The sequence below is a fragment of the Glycine soja genome, chromosome 16, assembly GCF_004193775.1.
Source record: "Glycine soja cultivar W05 chromosome 16, ASM419377v2, whole genome shotgun sequence".
NCBI classification, from domain to species: domain Eukaryota; kingdom Viridiplantae; phylum Streptophyta; class Magnoliopsida; order Fabales; family Fabaceae; genus Glycine; species Glycine soja.
This window is the reverse complement of record NC_041017.1, coordinates 26,114,916-26,132,010: the sequence shown is the minus strand read 5'-3', so window position 1 is coordinate 26,132,010 and position 17,095 is coordinate 26,114,916. Positions and strand designations below refer to the sequence as shown.

Below are 17,095 nucleotides of genomic sequence, written 5' to 3'. Positions count from 1 at the left end.
TTAATCTCCTCTTAGGTTTGTGTTGTGGTTCTAATGTTACTTCCCAAGTGAACAAATAAAGGGGTAGATAAATGTCTTCCATTCATGTCTCAAATGGAGAACAATTATACCCCCCCCCCTTTTTTTCTGGCTTTGCTATCCAGTAATATATGAACACTGATTATTTAATTTAAACATTGATATTGTGTTCCTCACAGTTGACATAGTTAAGGCAAGAGACACCACGTGCACATCACTTTCTACCCTGGTGTTGGTTTGCCGAAGGAAAGACCCACCAATATCATCATCTTTATATTCTTCCACCACAACTTGTTGGGTTCCTCTTGATAAAATTCCATAGTTCCACCTCCACCTCTCCCTTCTTCAAAAGCAAAGTCGCCTTCAACATAACATGTTCATCTCTTAACAACTAGCTCTGCCAACTAACCTTCTCATAACAACTACTTGTTCCTCTCTCAGTTACAACAAATGACCATATGCAATATAGAAGAAAAATTGTAAGTCACTTAGAGGAGAAAAACTACATTCATCCTTAATGATCCCATCTTGATTCAAAGATGTACATCTCACTACATTAAGTGACTTAGAATTAGCACCATGTTGCTCTTGTAACTCCTGAACAACTACATTTGAGACCAACATAAAAAATTGTAAAAATGCATACATAAAACATGAAAAATAGACAAATATCACATTGCCTGCAAGATGTTAATCATGAAAATTAACCATTACCTTTCCTTAGAATTTTAAGACCTGCATCCTTCTCATGCAGTATTACTGGGCTTCTAAAATTTTTAAACAATATGTAGCATGCACCTTTCTCTATCTACACATATCAAAAGAATTACATTAAATAAATGTGCATGCCAACATCAAATATATATTTGTAAACAAGTAAAAGATAGGGCAGTTGGTCAATATACACAAAAATCATCAAAGGACCAAACCAACTCAGCTAGAAGCTTAAGTTATTAGTTGAAGATTAATGCCTAGTTTATATCAGGAAGCTTGTTACTGGAGCAATACTAGAAAAGTAAGTAATGCAATGACTAGCAACAAATTTTGTTAGCCAGAGGGAATGATTATTTATGCCAATAACGAATTGTCTAGTTTGTATGCATTGAACTTGGCTTATTCACTTGTTTATTCCATTCTAGTTCATAGGTTCCTATGATTGGAAAATTTGATGTTTTTGTCTTATCTATATGTGAGTCATTTCTATAGAAACATACTGAACCCTTATTTGCTACAGCATAAGCTTGGAGACCCTTATCATTTTGTTGTTTGCCTCATCGTTGACGGTATTCATTGTTGGAGACTATTGATATTGAGCATTATCACAAGTACAAATGCAAAACATACTTTTCTTGGCCTAGTTTATGCTAGAGTCCTTTTTTACGTTGTTTTATGTTATTAATGACTATTGTTGTGCGTATAATTAATGTTTATCATGAGTGAACCTTGGATTCCCATTTGAGATTCAATACAATGATTCTTGCAGATAGTTTGCATTAATCGTTGTATTGAATCTTGAATTGTCCATTTGGACAGTTTGGGGAGACTCATATTTTTATGGTAGATTCATGCATTAAGGTTAAGATTTTTTTGTTAAATTTGATGAAATTTCGATACAATGCATTTCTAGTTGTTCTCTGAATGCATACTTGATTATCGGGGAATTAATCTCACCGATTTCATGTCATGTACTTGGAGACCAATGCGAAATACTGCCGAAATTTTGTCAAATTTAACACAAGAGACTTAACCTTGATGTATGAAGTTACCATAAAAAAATGTCTTCCTGAATGGGATAAGGTCACACCTATAATGAAAAAGTGAGATTTTGATGCATGGAATAGCTTTGTGAGTATCACAAAATTATTATTTAGATGGATCGAAGTTGGATGAACAAAAGTTGCATTAGCCCTGCATATGAGGAAGGCGTTTATCAGTTCTTGCAATTTGCTTCTGAAAGAAGTTGACCGGATGATGACGAAAAATATTTTTGTCATTGCATCAATTGTTTGAACATGAGATGACAAATGTTGGACGACATACGAGATCATCTGATGTGTGATGGGATTAAGAAGAATTATACCAAATGGATATGACATGGTTAATTGACAGACATGTAGAGGGGGTCTCAATATGAACCATTTGATGTAGAAATGAGAGATCGCTTAGAGAATATGATTCGTGATCTTGGGTAAAAGTCTTTTCAGCAAGCACATGCCCTATGGATGATACACTGCAAACTGATTCAAAGAAGCCTTTGTATCCGGGGTGCAAGAATTCATTGACGCTATTGTTGGCGGTGTTAAGTCTGGTTAATGTGAAGGCCAGATATGGGTGGAATGACAAAAGTTTTAGTTCACTGCTTCAAGTTTTGCACGATATGCTTTCAGAGGAAAATATGTTGCCTAAAAGTTACTATCAGACCAAGAAGATACTGTGTCCAATGAGTTTGGAGTATCAGAATATTCATGTTTGCCCAAATGATTGCATACTGTACAGACATGAATTTCAAAAAATTCCTAAAAATAACATCGATTTTTTTAAAAAAATCGATGTAAACTGTCACTAACAACAACAGTTTTTTAAAAAACCGATGTTGCTTGTAATAAGTTAACATCAGTTTTTTAAAAAACTGATGTTAACTGTTACTAACAACATTGATTTTTAAAAAAAATTGATGTTGCTAGTAATAATTCAAAAACCGATGTTAGCTGCTATAACAACATCAATTTTGGATAAACTTTGAATATCTGAATATCCTATTCAATTTAGTGTAATACCTAAAAAGGAAGCACAAAGTGTGATACTACGTAATGCATGGGATGTCAGCGATAGTCCAAGAGGTTTCAAGGATAATTGAAAAATGATAATTGTTTACTTATAAACTAACTTAATTTTTTATAATTGTTATTATTTATACTTATTAGCATATGCTTTATACTGGGATTCAAGACCATTGGAACTAGAGAGAAGGAAGACAATTCGCATTTAGTGGGCAACATATTATCTAAAATTTAAAAGTAAAACACTAGGTGTTTAAATAATTTTAGAATTATAAAGTTGTGTTAATTTAGATTACATTACAATTGATTTTATGTATAAACTTTCTTTACTTTAAATATTTTTTATAGTTAATACTAAATATTCAATTAGTATGGAGAAAATTTGAACGAACAGGTATTGCTGCCTTGTTAGCCACTTGACGTCAATTGACCGAGCAAGCCTTTTTTCATCACTACGCCAAAAAGGAGTGTTGCTAGGTGCACCCAATATTTTTTAAAAATACCAAAATTGTTCCTATGCTTTCTTTGCATTTGTGATGGGTGTGCTGGTCTATAAATTGTACGGATCAACTTGATCCGTAAGCCTTTTACAGATCAAGTTGATCCGTAAAAGACTTACAGATCAAGGATATTTCAATTTTTTCCCCCTTAAGTGCTGGGTGCACTAGCAATAATACTGGGTGCACCTAGCAACACCCACCAAAAAGCCTTAGGCACCACTCTCTAGTCTTTATGTGACCTGTTGAATAATAATGACAAAAATGAAAGGGATTTTAGTTTGTGGTGAATCAAGGGATTAGACTACACTATAGTCATGACCTTCCCCAACTTTCCACGAAGTAGTGACTACATAGGTCAAGGGTCAGTATTTTCTTATGAATTCAACCCTTTGAAAATGGGCTATCAAGCTTTTCAAATTCAAATAATTGGACTATTTCTCTAATCCCGCAAACTACGTGTTGAACAATAGGTTAAGAATAAGGTAAAAAAAATTATTGATTAAAATTTATTTAAAATTATAAAATCAGAAGAAAAAATAATTAAATGTAAACGTATATCGTGAGTTCCACTAAATTTTATCGTTTCTAATCAATTTTAGCCAATAAGAATATGTTAAGAGAGTGTATTTCTAGCATTTCTCTAATCAACTATATTGAACTTCTTCGTGAACATGATCCTAGAAGCAACTATTAGTCTTTTTTATAAGTCAATATATTATTAATAGAAAACCAAGACCTGTGACAGCATAACGAATGCTACCCGCAGGTATCATAATTCAAAATACACATAGATATATGCTAAAGTGCCCCAGAACACTCCCCAACAAGCGAAACCATACAAACACCACTACCCTATCCGTAAAAATTAGCGCGAGATTCAACAAACAAGAAGCAACAAATAGTTACTATAGCGTTGTTTGGTAACATGTTGCTTGCAGCGAGATGTGGAGCCTAGAAACAACTAATAATTGCCTATGCATTGTTTTTTTATGTGATTTTGCCTTGAACGTGGATCTCTAATGCTCAACCAAACACATACACTCGTGTACAGTACTTTGCAAGACAGGATAGACACCCAAATCGAGTTCTTTGATCCCAAAATAAAGTCGGGGGTCCAAAAATACCCCAAAACCGATCCATTAAACATACCAATTAATCAAACTTTTGGAAATGGCGCATTGTCATTAAGGGTCAGTATCCATGACCAGCACAGCTGAAACAATACTAAAATCGAGACAAGCCGGCCATGACTGAAAGGAAGGAACTTTGAAATATTACACATTTTCACCTTTCACAGCACCGAGCCATATATTCAAAGGCCCTTTCTATTAATCAATTAATGCATCCATTTCAGACATGCAAATATAACAGCAAGTCGAACTAGTAAAAGTAAAGTACATAATCTAAAATTCAAAAACATTATAGTAGGCACCAGAAGGAACAAGGTGAAGACCTAAAACAAACAAGGAAAAATGCCACGATTACTGCCTTGATCTTGACTCTGCCCGTCTAGCTTCATCTGGTGTAGAAGGAAACAGCTCTACATACCTTGATCCTATGGTCATTTTATCCTTGGACATTGCCCTCTTAGCCTCCTCAGCAGAAACAAACTCCACATATGCCTCTCCAGTAGATTTCCCATCAGGGCGACATGCAATGTGTACCCTATCTTCTATCAGCTTGAAATCTTTAAAGAATTCAACAATTTGAGATTTGGTCACTTGGAATGGAAGGCCGCGCATCTTCAATATTTCAGTGCACTCCATTTGGTCTTTATCATTGAACCTCTTCGACCGGGAGGGTGGAGGGCTACTACCTTGGTAGTCATTATCATATATTCCTTCGTACTTGATCTCAGCAGCAACAGCATTATAATAATCCTGCTTCTTACACCTGAACACTTCCACATATCGGCGACCCATGTTCTGGCGATCTCTTTGTAACGCAAACTCAACCTGCATTGCTCCTGCAAAGACTACGAAGGCCTCGCCCGAGAACCGTCCACTCTTGTTGACCAGCAAGACATCCACAATGGTCAGTCCAGCAAAGAACTTCAAGATGTCAATGTCAGTGCAGTTGAATGGAAGCCCCCTGAGACGAACCACGGGAAAGGGAGGGGGCTGGAAGCCACCAGCATACCCATAAGGTAAGTTGCCTGTTCCGCTGCTCACTGCGAAGTATGGATTGGATTCCATCATTCTTTGTCTCTTTGAGCCAACCTCGTACCCGTCCGAAACCCCCCCGCTTCCCAACATTGCCCTTCAAATTTCCATACCCAAAAAAACAAAACATCCCCCACTCAACATACGTTAATAAAGCCAAACCCAACCTTGTTTTCCCCTGACACTTAATTTTAATTCCTATTCTCATAGATCTATCATATTCATCACAACTCCCACAACCAAACAATATGAAAAAAAAAAATAACAACATATCAACCAGACCACCTATAACAACAGAAAGTATCACAGATGGACCACAACCATATAATCTATCCAAGACACAATCCATCAAGCTGAACATATATAAACAAAATAAAACACACAAAAAAATCATACAAATTACAAACGATGCAGCTCAAGGTCAATAATAGTGGAGTAACATAACTAATGCATCACTGGCACAACTCAAAAGATTAATTAATTAAAGAATAAAAAATAAAGTAAAAGCTTATGCGTGTGCGTAACAACACAGTACAACCCTACTTTCTCAGCCATATTCATTGGAAATAGCTGAGAAAATATGTAAAAACCTCATCAAGACATAGGATATAATCAATAAATTATTCAAAATACACACAAACTTAAAAGGGGGAAAAGATCAGAAAGCATTTTCCATGCCCAAATGACTCAAATGAAAAAATTAAACACAAATTCATACAATACTCAACCCCAATTTGTTACACACGAACCTAATTAAATGCTAATTTTAAACAAATTTAGACGGACACGCGATTTCTAATTACAAGCATCACCGCACAGAAACCAAACCCCAGAAATTGAGAAAATGGAAAAGAAACAATTGGATGGAAAAGGAATAAAGAAGGAGAAAGATGAAGATGCGTTGACATACCCTCGGGGACCGTACATGCTTCCGAGATCGGCGAAGGATCGAGCAAAAGGCGCTTCCGTAGACGGAGGAACACGGTACGGATCCAGCGCTGCGATCATGCGAAAGGCGAATCCCAAATCGGCTTGCAAACCCTAATTAGGGTTACACGCGCTTGCGCTTCTGCTTCTGCTTCTGCGTGCGTGTGGGTGGAACACTGCAAACCCCTTTTTCCTTTTCACGTTTCGTTTTTTTTTTTTTCTTGTTTTACTCGATTTCGAATTTATTCACGTTTTTTTTCTCGTCCTGGATTACTAGCTACTAGTTAGTAGAGAATAGGTGCTGGATTTGAGGTTAATGACGAATTTGTTCCGTTGTGAGGATCCCTGACCGTTCGATGAAAGGGTAGTTTAGGAAACACGTATACAGCTTCTTCCTTTTTTGTCAGAATAAATAAATATTCTTTTCTGGTATCACCTAGTAGGCTAGTTCCAGAAACAAAAAGAAAACAAAAACCTAGCAGGCTAGTTGAGAGATATTAAAGAAACTGTTGCTAGGTACACCCAGCATTTTATAAAAATGGCGAAAATGTCCTTGTTTAGTTTTCCTCTTACAGATCAAGTTGATCTGTAAGAGGAAAAATAATAATTTATTAATTACATATTTAAAGATATTGTTTAAGGTTATTTTATACATATTAATAAAAATCAATAAATACATAAAAGATAATAATAATTTTAAAAAATTAATATTATCATCATTAAATTATTTTTTATTTTTACAATTAATCATATCATTATTAATATTATAAATAATATAAAAAAAATAATTAGTATTATATTAAAAATTAAAATACTAACTACTTTATAATACATTTTTTTACATGATCATTAGTATAAATGGGAAAATAGTAATTATAAGAGAATTTAAAAATATTAGTACGTTATATAAAATAAGGATCTTAGATAACGAATGATGTCCATTTTTTGTTTAATTTTTTTTTACATCCTTTTCAACTTCTTTATTATTTCAATTATATTTAAATTTATATTTTAAATTATTTTTTATTAGTTGGTAAACTAAGTTAACTAGACCATTTATAATAATTTACATATACTATAACTAAGTTAACTAGACCATTTTAATAACACGCGTGTATATAGACACAAATGGAATACACAATCAATGAAAATAAATAAACTAACATTAGTAATGAAAATAAATAAAATCAACAATACTCATGAAATGAGTTCATGTACAATATCTGTATATACAAGGAATATCAATATAAAATATGTACTAAACTATGTCTGATCAGTGCGCCGTCTGCGTCTACACCTAATGTATACTAGATGGTCCTGTGTCACACTCCTGGCCAATCTGAGGCATTCTTCGATCACCTCAGGTGTCGATGAGCCAGACGTGACTACCCCTAGACTCAGTTGGCGCTTCAACCTCTCAGCAATGTTATCACAAACTTCCTGTTACATACAAAACAAACTAATTACACAAATTATTATGCAAATATTGAGGTAAATGACGTAAATTATTAGTATTACTTACCACTGCATGTCTGGGATCCTCCACAGATGTCGACAATGCTCCTGGCTCCGGCACGCGAGGGATATCCGTCTGCGGGGCCTGAGGGACGACTCGGGGATGCAGGGCATGACCATGAGGCAAAGGATCTAATGTGTGGCCTGGTGTCATGAAAGGATGGGAGATGCGGAAGAACCAGTCGATGTAGTCACTGGAACACGCCACTGACACAACGCACACCTCACCTACTGGTACCATATGATCCTCGTAGTGCATCCACCTGTCGTGTATATCATCATACGAGACCCATGAATCGACAGGAGGAGCAGGAATGGTCTGCGTGTAGCCAAACTGCCGCACGACCCTCTCCGGTCAATAATAAACAGCAACAGACCCTCAGCGCAAGAGACCGGAATAGCATGATCTGACGTGGAAGTCCCGGACCTCCCGATGCTCCCCATAAGGGATCCAACAGACATTCGAAATCCGGAGTCAGTCTAGGCGCTCCCTGTAGGACGTCGTGCGAATGCTCTTCACGGTCTTCTTCGTCGCAATCCACCTGCACGCACGCAGAGAAGCCTCGTTGTAGTCCTGATCAGCGGTGGACTTCGCGACCGAGGGAAAGTGCTCGTAAATCCAACACTACAGATGTAACATTAAAATTATAAACATTAATAATGAAAGTGTAACAAATTGTTTAGCCTGAATGAATGAAAAACATTTGTTACCTGCAGCAGTGTGATGTGACCGCCAAGCTGTCGACTGTGGCTCTTAGATGCATCGTTCAGCTGGTCCTACATATGAACCAGAGCAGCCACTCCCCAGGCGTACCTCTCTGTCATACTGAGGTCACGAAGGGCCTCCAAGTAGACAACATGGACATTGGTTGCACTCTTGTTAGCAAACAGAGTGTAACCCAGTAGGTGAAGAAGATATGCGTGAGCCGCAGCTGTCCAATGACCTGCCTGGCATCGGCGCTCATATATATCATGTACCCATTGCAGGCGTACGTATGGTCCGCGACACTGGACTGTCTCAGCCCTAGCAGACTCTGGAGAAACCATCAACAAGTTGACCAGCTTCCTGGTTCTTCTTCTTCCTACGTCTTCTTCTTCATTGCTTGCGCATCTTCTTTGTGCCTCTTCTTCTTTTTTGTTGAGGAGGTTGCCGAGGTAGCTTTCGGTGGTGCTGCGAGGAAGCTTCCGCGAAGAGCAACGGTCGTTGAGGAGGTTAGCGCGTCCACCGTCGAGGTAAGCATCGTGAACCTTACCTTTTTTTGCTGCAGTGTTGTCGGCGATGGCGAAAAGCGCTGTCGAAAATCGCTGGGAGCTTTACGGATCAAGTGATCCGTAAGCATCTTCTGGATCAACTTGATTCGAAAAATGTTTACGGATCACTTGATCCGTAAAACTCACAGTTTGATTTTAATTCAAAAATTGCCAAATATTATTTGATACCTCTGAATGCATGTTAAATATTTGATAAATAGTGTCATGAATATCTACTGTTTCATACAAATTGCCATGAATGTATGCTAATTATTTGCTAAATACTTTATTTGATTTAATGCCAATATGTAATTGCCTTTTATGTGATTACATACAAATTCATTCCTTTAACTAAGTTATGACTAATATGATTGATATCCCTATAAGCTAACTTCCATGTGCTTCCATATAAGCCAACTTCCATGTACTTCCTTTAACTAAGTTATGACCAATATGATTGATGCAAATACTAGTGAGTAACAATTTGCAGCTTCTTGTACCTAAATTAGAGGAAAACAACAATGAATAACAATGTGCAGCTTCTTGTACCTAAATCCAAATTAGAGGAGAACAACAATGAATAACAATCTGCAGCTTCTTGTACCTAAATCCAAATTAGAGGAGAACAACAATGAATAACAATCTGCAGCTTCTTGTACCTAAATTCATACCTTAGATAGATGCAAATACTTGCAATTAATGGATTAAACTAGGAAATAGGAATTTGACATGATAGAACTGGGAATTTGGCATGATGGTAGTTTGCTTAGAACCTCTGAGCCTGTATGTGAAGAAATGCATTTGGAAGCATGAACCAACTATCCCAAAACCTTAAGTTATTTAGAACTCTAAGCCACATGGTCGGCTATAATATAATATCACAAATGATGAACCAACTATTCCATACAAATGGTTTTATATCAAACTTTAGAGCAATAAGCATTTTGGTCATCAATTAAGCAGCCATTCTATCACCTAATGCTAATACTAATTCAATTCCCAAAACCCTATAATAATCATCAATAAAATTTCAAAAACTGAAAACATAAAAGGTAGAGAAACAAAACACAAATTCTCAATTAATAAAAGGGACTTTAAATTTAATCACAACCTCGAGATCCTTGAATTGACTTTGGGCTACACAACATTATTTTATCACAACTTGCATGAGATATTAGAATGAATCATAAAAATACTTGGCAAACTACTTAGTAGTTAATATTTCAATTAATATTGCTTGGGGCTCATAGGAATGCACTTCACTGCCAGTATAGGTTGAACCAAATGAGTAGTTGCTTCCATTTCTTCCTTTAACTAAGTTATGACCATAAAGGATAAAGTATCCTTATAAAAGAAATAGCTCATAAAGGATATAGTATCCTTTAACTAAGTTATGACCATGTACTTCCTTTATAGGTTGAACCAAATGAATAAGCATAAAGCTTGACCAGTCCACATAAGGTTGATTTCTTCTTTCTTTGGCTTTGTTCATCTAATATCAAGAAGATTGATTTCTTCTTTCTTTGGCTTTGTTCATCTAATATCAATAATATTAGGATCCATAATCAATTTCCATTCAATCATATAGTGTACTGAATAAAAACTAACCCGATAAAAGCATAAAGCGCGACTTTCAGTCAATGAAATTTGCGTTAGACCAATGAAATTTGAGTGAATGAAATGGGTGATTGAATTTGCGTCACTCATTTGCAGATCATGGTTAGGACCAGAGGACTAGATCGTGCCTTAGGTCAGGTTACTGACAGAGGTGTAGGCAAAGGAGATCATGATGATTCCGATGATGCTCCGCAGCATCGACGGCCTACTACATCCGCACGGAGGCAGCGAGTTGCTGTGACTGCGGATCACGTCGATGAGCCAGTCATCCCTGTGCCAGATGTTCATGATGACCTGATGGAGGCACCTGCTGCTGTAGAGGACATTCCTGCGGACATTCCTGCGGACACAGGCGCAGAGCCTGCTGAGGACGCGCATGAGGGATTTCCGGGTGGTCCGAGCGACCCATCCGTGTTGACCCTGTATGCGGATCACGTTGCTTGCAGCGTATGGACGGGAGATGTATTTATACTATTTAATTTTAGTTACTTGTAATTAGTTTTCCTTTAAATGATGATTTTAACGAATTTTGCGTTCCTTTATACTTCAATTTAGGAGTGTCCTGAATTGAAGCTATCCTATCATGGGAGGAAGGTCCACAGTTTAGGCAGGCCTGTCCCTGCCATTGAGGGACTTGTTGCTGGTACAGGACTAAGTCCTCTGCTGCAGGTAACAAATATGTTTTTCATTCATTCAGGCTAAACAATTTGTTACACTTTCATTATTAATGTTTATAATTTTAATGTTACATCTGTAGTGCTGGATTTACGAGCACTTTCCCTCGTTCGCGGAGTCCACCGCTAATCAGGACTACGACGAGGTTTCTCCGCGTGGGTGCAGGTGGATTGCGACGAAGAAGACCGTGAAGAACATTCACACGACGTCGTACAAGGAGCGCCTAGACTGACTCCGGATTTCGGATGTCTGTTGGATCCCTTATGGGGAGCATTGGGAGGTCCGGGACTTCCACGTCAGATCATGCTATTCCGGTCTCTTGCGTTGGGGGCCTGTTGTTGTTTATTACCGACCGGAGAGGGTCGTGCGGCAGTTTGACTACACGCAGACCATTCCTGCTCCTCCTGTCGATTCATGGGTCTCGTATGATGATATACACGATAAATGGATGCACTACGAGGATCATATGGTACCAGTAGGTGAGGTGTGCATTGTTCCAGGGGCGTGTTCTAGTGACTACATCGACTGGTTCTTCTGCATCTCCCATCCTTTCATGACACCAGGCCACGTATTAGATCCTCTACCTCATGGTCACGCCCCACAACCCCGAGTCGTCTCTCAGGCCCCGCAGACGGATATCCCTCGCGTGCCGGAGCCAGGAGCATCGTCGACATCTGCGGAGGATCCCAGACATGCAGTGGTAAGTAATACTAATAATTTACGTCATTTACCTCAATATTTGCATAATAATTTGTGTAATTAGTTTGTTTTGTATGTAACAGGAAGTTTGTGATGACATTGCTGAGAGGTTGGAGCGCCATCTGAGTCTAGGGGTGGCACGCCTGGCTCATCGACACCTGAGGTGATCGAAGAATGCCTCATATTGGCCAGGAGTGTGACACAGGACCATCTAGTATACATTAGGTGTAGACGCAGACGGCGCACTGATCAGACATAGTTTAGTACATATTTTATATTGATATTCCTTGTATATACAGATATTGTACATGAACTCATTTCATAAGTATTGTTGGTTTTATTTATTTTCATTACTAATGTTAGTTTTATTGATTTTCATTGATTGTGTATTCCATTTGTGTCTATATACACGCGTGTTATTAAAATGGTCTAGTTAACTTAGTTATAGTATATGTAAATTATTATAAATGGTCTAGTTAACTTAGTTTACCAACTAATAAAAAATAATTTAAAATATAACTTTAAATATAATTGAAATAATAAAGAAGTTGAAAAGGGTGTAAAAAAAATTAAACAAAAAATGGACATCATTCGTTATCTAAGATCCTTATTCTATATAACGCACTAATATTTTTAAATTCTCTTATAATTACTATTTTCCCACTTATTCTAATGATCATGTAAAAAAATGTATTATAAAGTAGTTAATATTTTAATTTTTAATATAATACTAATTATTTTTTTATATTCTTTATAATATTAATAATGATATGATTAATTATAAAAATAAAAAATAAATTAATGATGATAATATTAATTTTATAAAATTATTATTATCTTTTATGTATTTATTGATTTTTATTAATATGTATAAAATAACCTTAAACAATATCTTTAAATATGTAGTTAATAAATTATTATTTTTCCTCTTACGGATCAAGTTGATCCGTAAGTCACTTCCGGATCAAGTTATGGATCAACTTGATCCGTAAGAGGAAAACTAAGCAAGGGCAATTTCGCCATTTTTATAGAATGCTGGGTGCACCAGCAATAATGTTGGGTGCACCTAGCAACACTCAAAACAAAATCCTAGTAGGCTAGTTGAGAGATACTAAAGATATGAGCCTAGCCCAAAGGAATAGGTCCAACCAAACATTACTGAATTCTGCAATGATGTAGGCAATTGCTTCTTGCACCTAGTTCTGTAAAATATGGAAAAACAGAAGAAAAATAAAATAACTAAGATGAACAGAGATGGTTTGAGAGAAAGAAAAGGAGTGAATAGACAATTTAGTCCCTGAGATTGTAACCAGTTTGCATACTAGTCCCTGACTTAAATTTTAATTCATAATAGTCCCTAACTTTACCTCCGTTATGCAAATAAGTCCCTGCTGTTAAAATCTAATTTCCTCCGTTAGTCAAATGTCTATTTGGCAAACCTCAGTCCACTTAAGCATCCCAATGTGGCAAGTTTGAGTCCAAGTCAGCAATCCTATGTGGCAAGGCAAGGACTGAATTGAAAAATTAGGTTAAAAAGAAATAAAAAATGAAGTAAACCCATTTTCCCTTTCACTGTCTTACTATTTGTAAGGTTTTTTAACTGTTTGCGGTTTGCTCTTCCCTCCCCTGCATTCTCGTGATTGTGAGGGTTCGCGCTTTTTGTCAGGTTGGTGGTTTTTTTGCGTTCAATATGTTTGCATTGTTTTGGTGGTTTGATTTGGGGTTTTATATGTTCAAGGGGTTTCATTTGCATTGTCTTCGCGCTTCGTAGGGAGGTTTATGATCCTTTATTATTTTCGTTTATGATGCTCTATTTTTATAGATGACATTGCATGTTGTTGTGTGATGTGCCTATGTTTGAGTTTGAGGTAGGTTTTTTATTTCCTAATATATGACAATGTTTGTGGTTTCTGATTGTGTAGAATGAATGACAATATAACTTTAGTATTGCACCATGGAGGAAGATTCACTCCACGTGCCAGTGATGGAAAGGTTGAATATATAGGCGGAGAATTTGACGTTTGGGAGGATATATCTGCAGATTGCCTAAATGCATTTATCTTATATGATCTGGTGAAAGCTTGTAAGAAGTATAGCAATATAGGAGAATGTTTTTGGTTGATTGATAAAGACTTAGTTTTAATCATGGGTTAAGGAGTTGTACAACTGATGGAGATATATTACACTTAGTTAGGGATGCTTTTAAAAATGAGAATGAGATAAATGTTTATTTTCATCATGAAGTAGATCCAATTTTAGAAGAAGTCCCACAGATGTTGTACTTGGAATGTGATCCAATTCCAAAAGCTGTTGAGAATGATGATGATTTAGATGATGTACCTATTGTTGGCCATGAGGAAGGTAAGTTTTAATTCATCTGTACTTGGTCCGACATGGTTACCATGATTAATGAATATGATTAATTTTTACTTGATCACCATTGATGCAAATGTTGGTGCTGGTGAGCATGTTGGTGCTGGAGAGCAGAGAGATGCTGGTGAGCAGAGGGATGCTGGTGAGCAGAGGAATGCTGATGCTAGTGAGCAGAGAGATGGTGGTGAGCATAGGGATACTGATGCTGGTGAGCAAAGAAATGGTAGTGAGCAGAGGGATGCTGATGCTGGTGAGCAGAGAGATGCTGGTGGTGAAGAGAGAGATGTTGCTGATAGTGAGGAGGAAAAGGAAGTTGACAGTGATGAGTGGTTTATAAATTTCTCTTGTATGATGAATGAAGTTGAAGCTGAAGTTGAGACAGATGGTTATCATTCAGAGGAGCTTAATATCCCCATTAGTAGTGATGATGAAGATGAGGATGTTGAAGTTTATCCTCAATATAGTCAAAGTAATGGAGTTGGTGAACAGAAGTTGGAATTAGGGATGGAGTTTGGTACTCTAGATGAATTTAAATCTGCCTTGAGGGAGTATAGCATATTGATGGGCAGGGAGTTCAAGTGGAAGAAGAATGATAAACAGAGGGCTAGAGCAAAATGCAACAAGGCATTTTGTGATTGGGAAATCTACTGTGCAAAGAATGAAGTTAGAAACTCTTTTCAGATAAAGACATTTAAGCATAACCATAATTGCTGCAGAGAAGTGAGCAACAAGCAAGCAGATAGACAGTGGGTGGTCAGTAAACTTGAGGGCAAACTCAGAATGCAACCAACCCTTAAATGTGTTGAAGCTTTGGAATATTTCAAGCAAGAGTTTGGAGTGCACATTGAAGTTACAAAGATGTGGAGAGCCATGAAAGAAGCAAAACAACTAGTGGAAGGGAATGAGAGGAAACAATATGCCAAAGTATTTGATTATGCACATGAATTATTGAGGAGCAATCCTGGATCAACAGTTAAGATCAACACAGTGCCAAGTCCTGAAGGTCCACCACAATTTTAGAGGCTATATATTTGTCTTGCTGGCTGTAAGAAGGGGTTTGTTGCTGGATGTAGACCATTCATAGGTCTAGATGGATGTTTCCTAAAGAGTGCATTTGAAGGAAACTTGCTCTCTGCTGTTGGGCTTGATGGCAATAACCACATCTTTGTTATTGCTTATGCTGTTGTGGACATTGAGAACAAAGACAATTGGAAATGGTTTTTAACTTTGTTGCATGAAGATCTTGGGGATTACATACAAAATGAGTGGAATTTCATGTCAGATATGCAAAAGGTATGACATGGTGTGATTTGCAATTGTTATCATAAGTTAGGAACTAGTCCAGAAGTATTTACTACTTTGCTGCAATTTTTCAGGGACTTATTCCAGCTTTACAGGAAGTCATGCCTGGTGCACCTCATAGATTCTGTGTCTTGCATCTTTGGAAAAATTTTACAAAGCAATGGAAAAGCAAAGAACTTAAAGGAATTGTGTGGCAATGTGCAAAATCCACTACTGTTGCTGAGTTTGAAGGCCATATGGCCCATTTGAAGACAATCAACTGCCAGGCTTGGGAGTATTTGAATAAATGGCCCAAACAAGCATGGACAAAAGCCCACTTCAGTACAGTACCCAAGGTGGACAATATATGCAACAACACTTGTGAGGTATTCAATTCCAGAATTCTGCAGTATAGATGCAAGCCTATTATCACAATGCTTGAAGAAATTAGAAGTTATATCATGAGAACCATGGCTGCCCGCAAGATTAAACTTTCTGGAAAGCCTGGACCATTATGTCCAGTGCAGTATAAAAGACTAGAAAAAGAATTTCATTTTGCTAATCAATGGACTCCCATTTAGTGTGGTGATAACATGGGCCTGAGATATGAGGTCCACATGTGGGGGAATAAGGTTGAGGTCAATTTAGCTGAATGGACATGCACTTGTGGAGTACGGCAACTAACATGTTGTGTTCTTTATAGTTTTTTTTTTCATTCCTAACCTACATGTGTGCTGATTTTACAACTTTGATGTAGGGATGCCATGCCGACATGCCATTGCAACAATAACTCACAAAGGAGGGAAGCCTGAGGACATGTGTCATGAGTGGCTGTCAATAGAAGCTTATAATAAGACATACCAGCATTTTATTGAACCAGTCCAAGGACCACAATATTGGGCCCAGACACAATATACGCACCCTGTCCCACCACATAAAAGGGTCCAAAGAGGAAGGCCAAAGAAAAATAGAAGGAGATCTGTAGATGAGGACAATGTCACAGGACATAAGCTAAAGAGGAAATTGGCTGAGTTTACATGTGGAAGGTGTGGCCAAACCAATCATAACATTAGAAGCTGTAAAAATAGTGGAGTTCCTGTTAGGCCAAAGAAATATGTTGCACCATCAACTTCAAATGAGGATGACCACCTATTATCTCAAGATGAACAAGCTTTGAATGAGGCTAAAGAAGCTGCTGCTCATGTTCAACAAGATCCGGTGGAGATTAATTTATCTCAGCCTCATTTGTCACAAGATAGTGACATGGAGTTGATGGTAAATATTTGTCACAACAAAG

General features: G+C 37.2%; 2 protein-coding genes across 3 annotated transcripts; one reads left to right on the top strand and one right to left on the bottom strand.

Annotated features, from left to right (window-relative positions):
* Positions 1 to 4,450: 4,450 nt before the first annotated feature.
* On the bottom strand, positions 4,451 to 6,644 carry LOC114390685 (heterogeneous nuclear ribonucleoprotein F-like). Of its 2 annotated transcripts, none has more exons than XM_028351514.1 (2): positions 6,371 to 6,644; positions 4,451 to 5,557 (listed from the first exon to the last, which is right to left on the bottom strand). In XM_028351514.1, the coding sequence occupies exons 1-2, from the start codon at positions 6,466 to 6,468 to the stop codon at positions 4,780 to 4,782; spliced, it is 876 nt and encodes a 291-aa protein (XP_028207315.1). In that variant the 5' UTR covers positions 6,469 to 6,644; the 3' UTR covers positions 4,451 to 4,779. The 2 variants fall into 2 exon arrangements, with proteins under 2 accessions (XP_028207315.1, XP_028207316.1); XM_028351515.1 differs by having other exon boundaries at positions 4,451 to 5,468; positions 6,371 to 6,507.
* A 7,915-nt stretch (positions 6,645 to 14,559) lies between these two features.
* Positions 14,560 to 16,379, top strand: LOC114389898. The gene is made up of 3 exons (XM_028350608.1): positions 14,560 to 15,520; positions 15,602 to 15,810; positions 15,894 to 16,379. The coding sequence occupies exons 1-3, from the start codon at positions 14,560 to 14,562 to the stop codon at positions 16,377 to 16,379; spliced, it is 1,656 nt and encodes a 551-aa protein (XP_028206409.1).
* Positions 16,380 to 17,095: the final 716 nt, after the last annotated feature.

Bases quoted from the DNA above. Each gene is read 5' to 3' on its own strand.
- LOC114390685 (XM_028351514.1), bottom strand. From the start codon at position 6,468: ATGATCGCAGCGCTGGATCCGTACCGTGTTCCTCCGTCTACGGAAGCG. The intron at 5,558-6,370 runs GTATGTCAACGC...GGAAATTTGAAG, and splicing joins AGCATGTACGGTCCCCGAGG to GGCAATGTTGGGAAGCGGGG.
- LOC114389898 (XM_028350608.1), top strand. From the start codon at position 14,560: ATGATTAATTTTTACTTGATCACCATTGATGCAAATGTTGGTGCTGGT. The intron at 15,521-15,601 runs GTCCACCACAAT...GACCATTCATAG, and splicing joins CACAGTGCCAAGTCCTGAAG to GTCTAGATGGATGTTTCCTA. The intron at 15,811-15,893 runs GTATGACATGGT...GCAATTTTTCAG, and splicing joins TCATGTCAGATATGCAAAAG to GGACTTATTCCAGCTTTACA.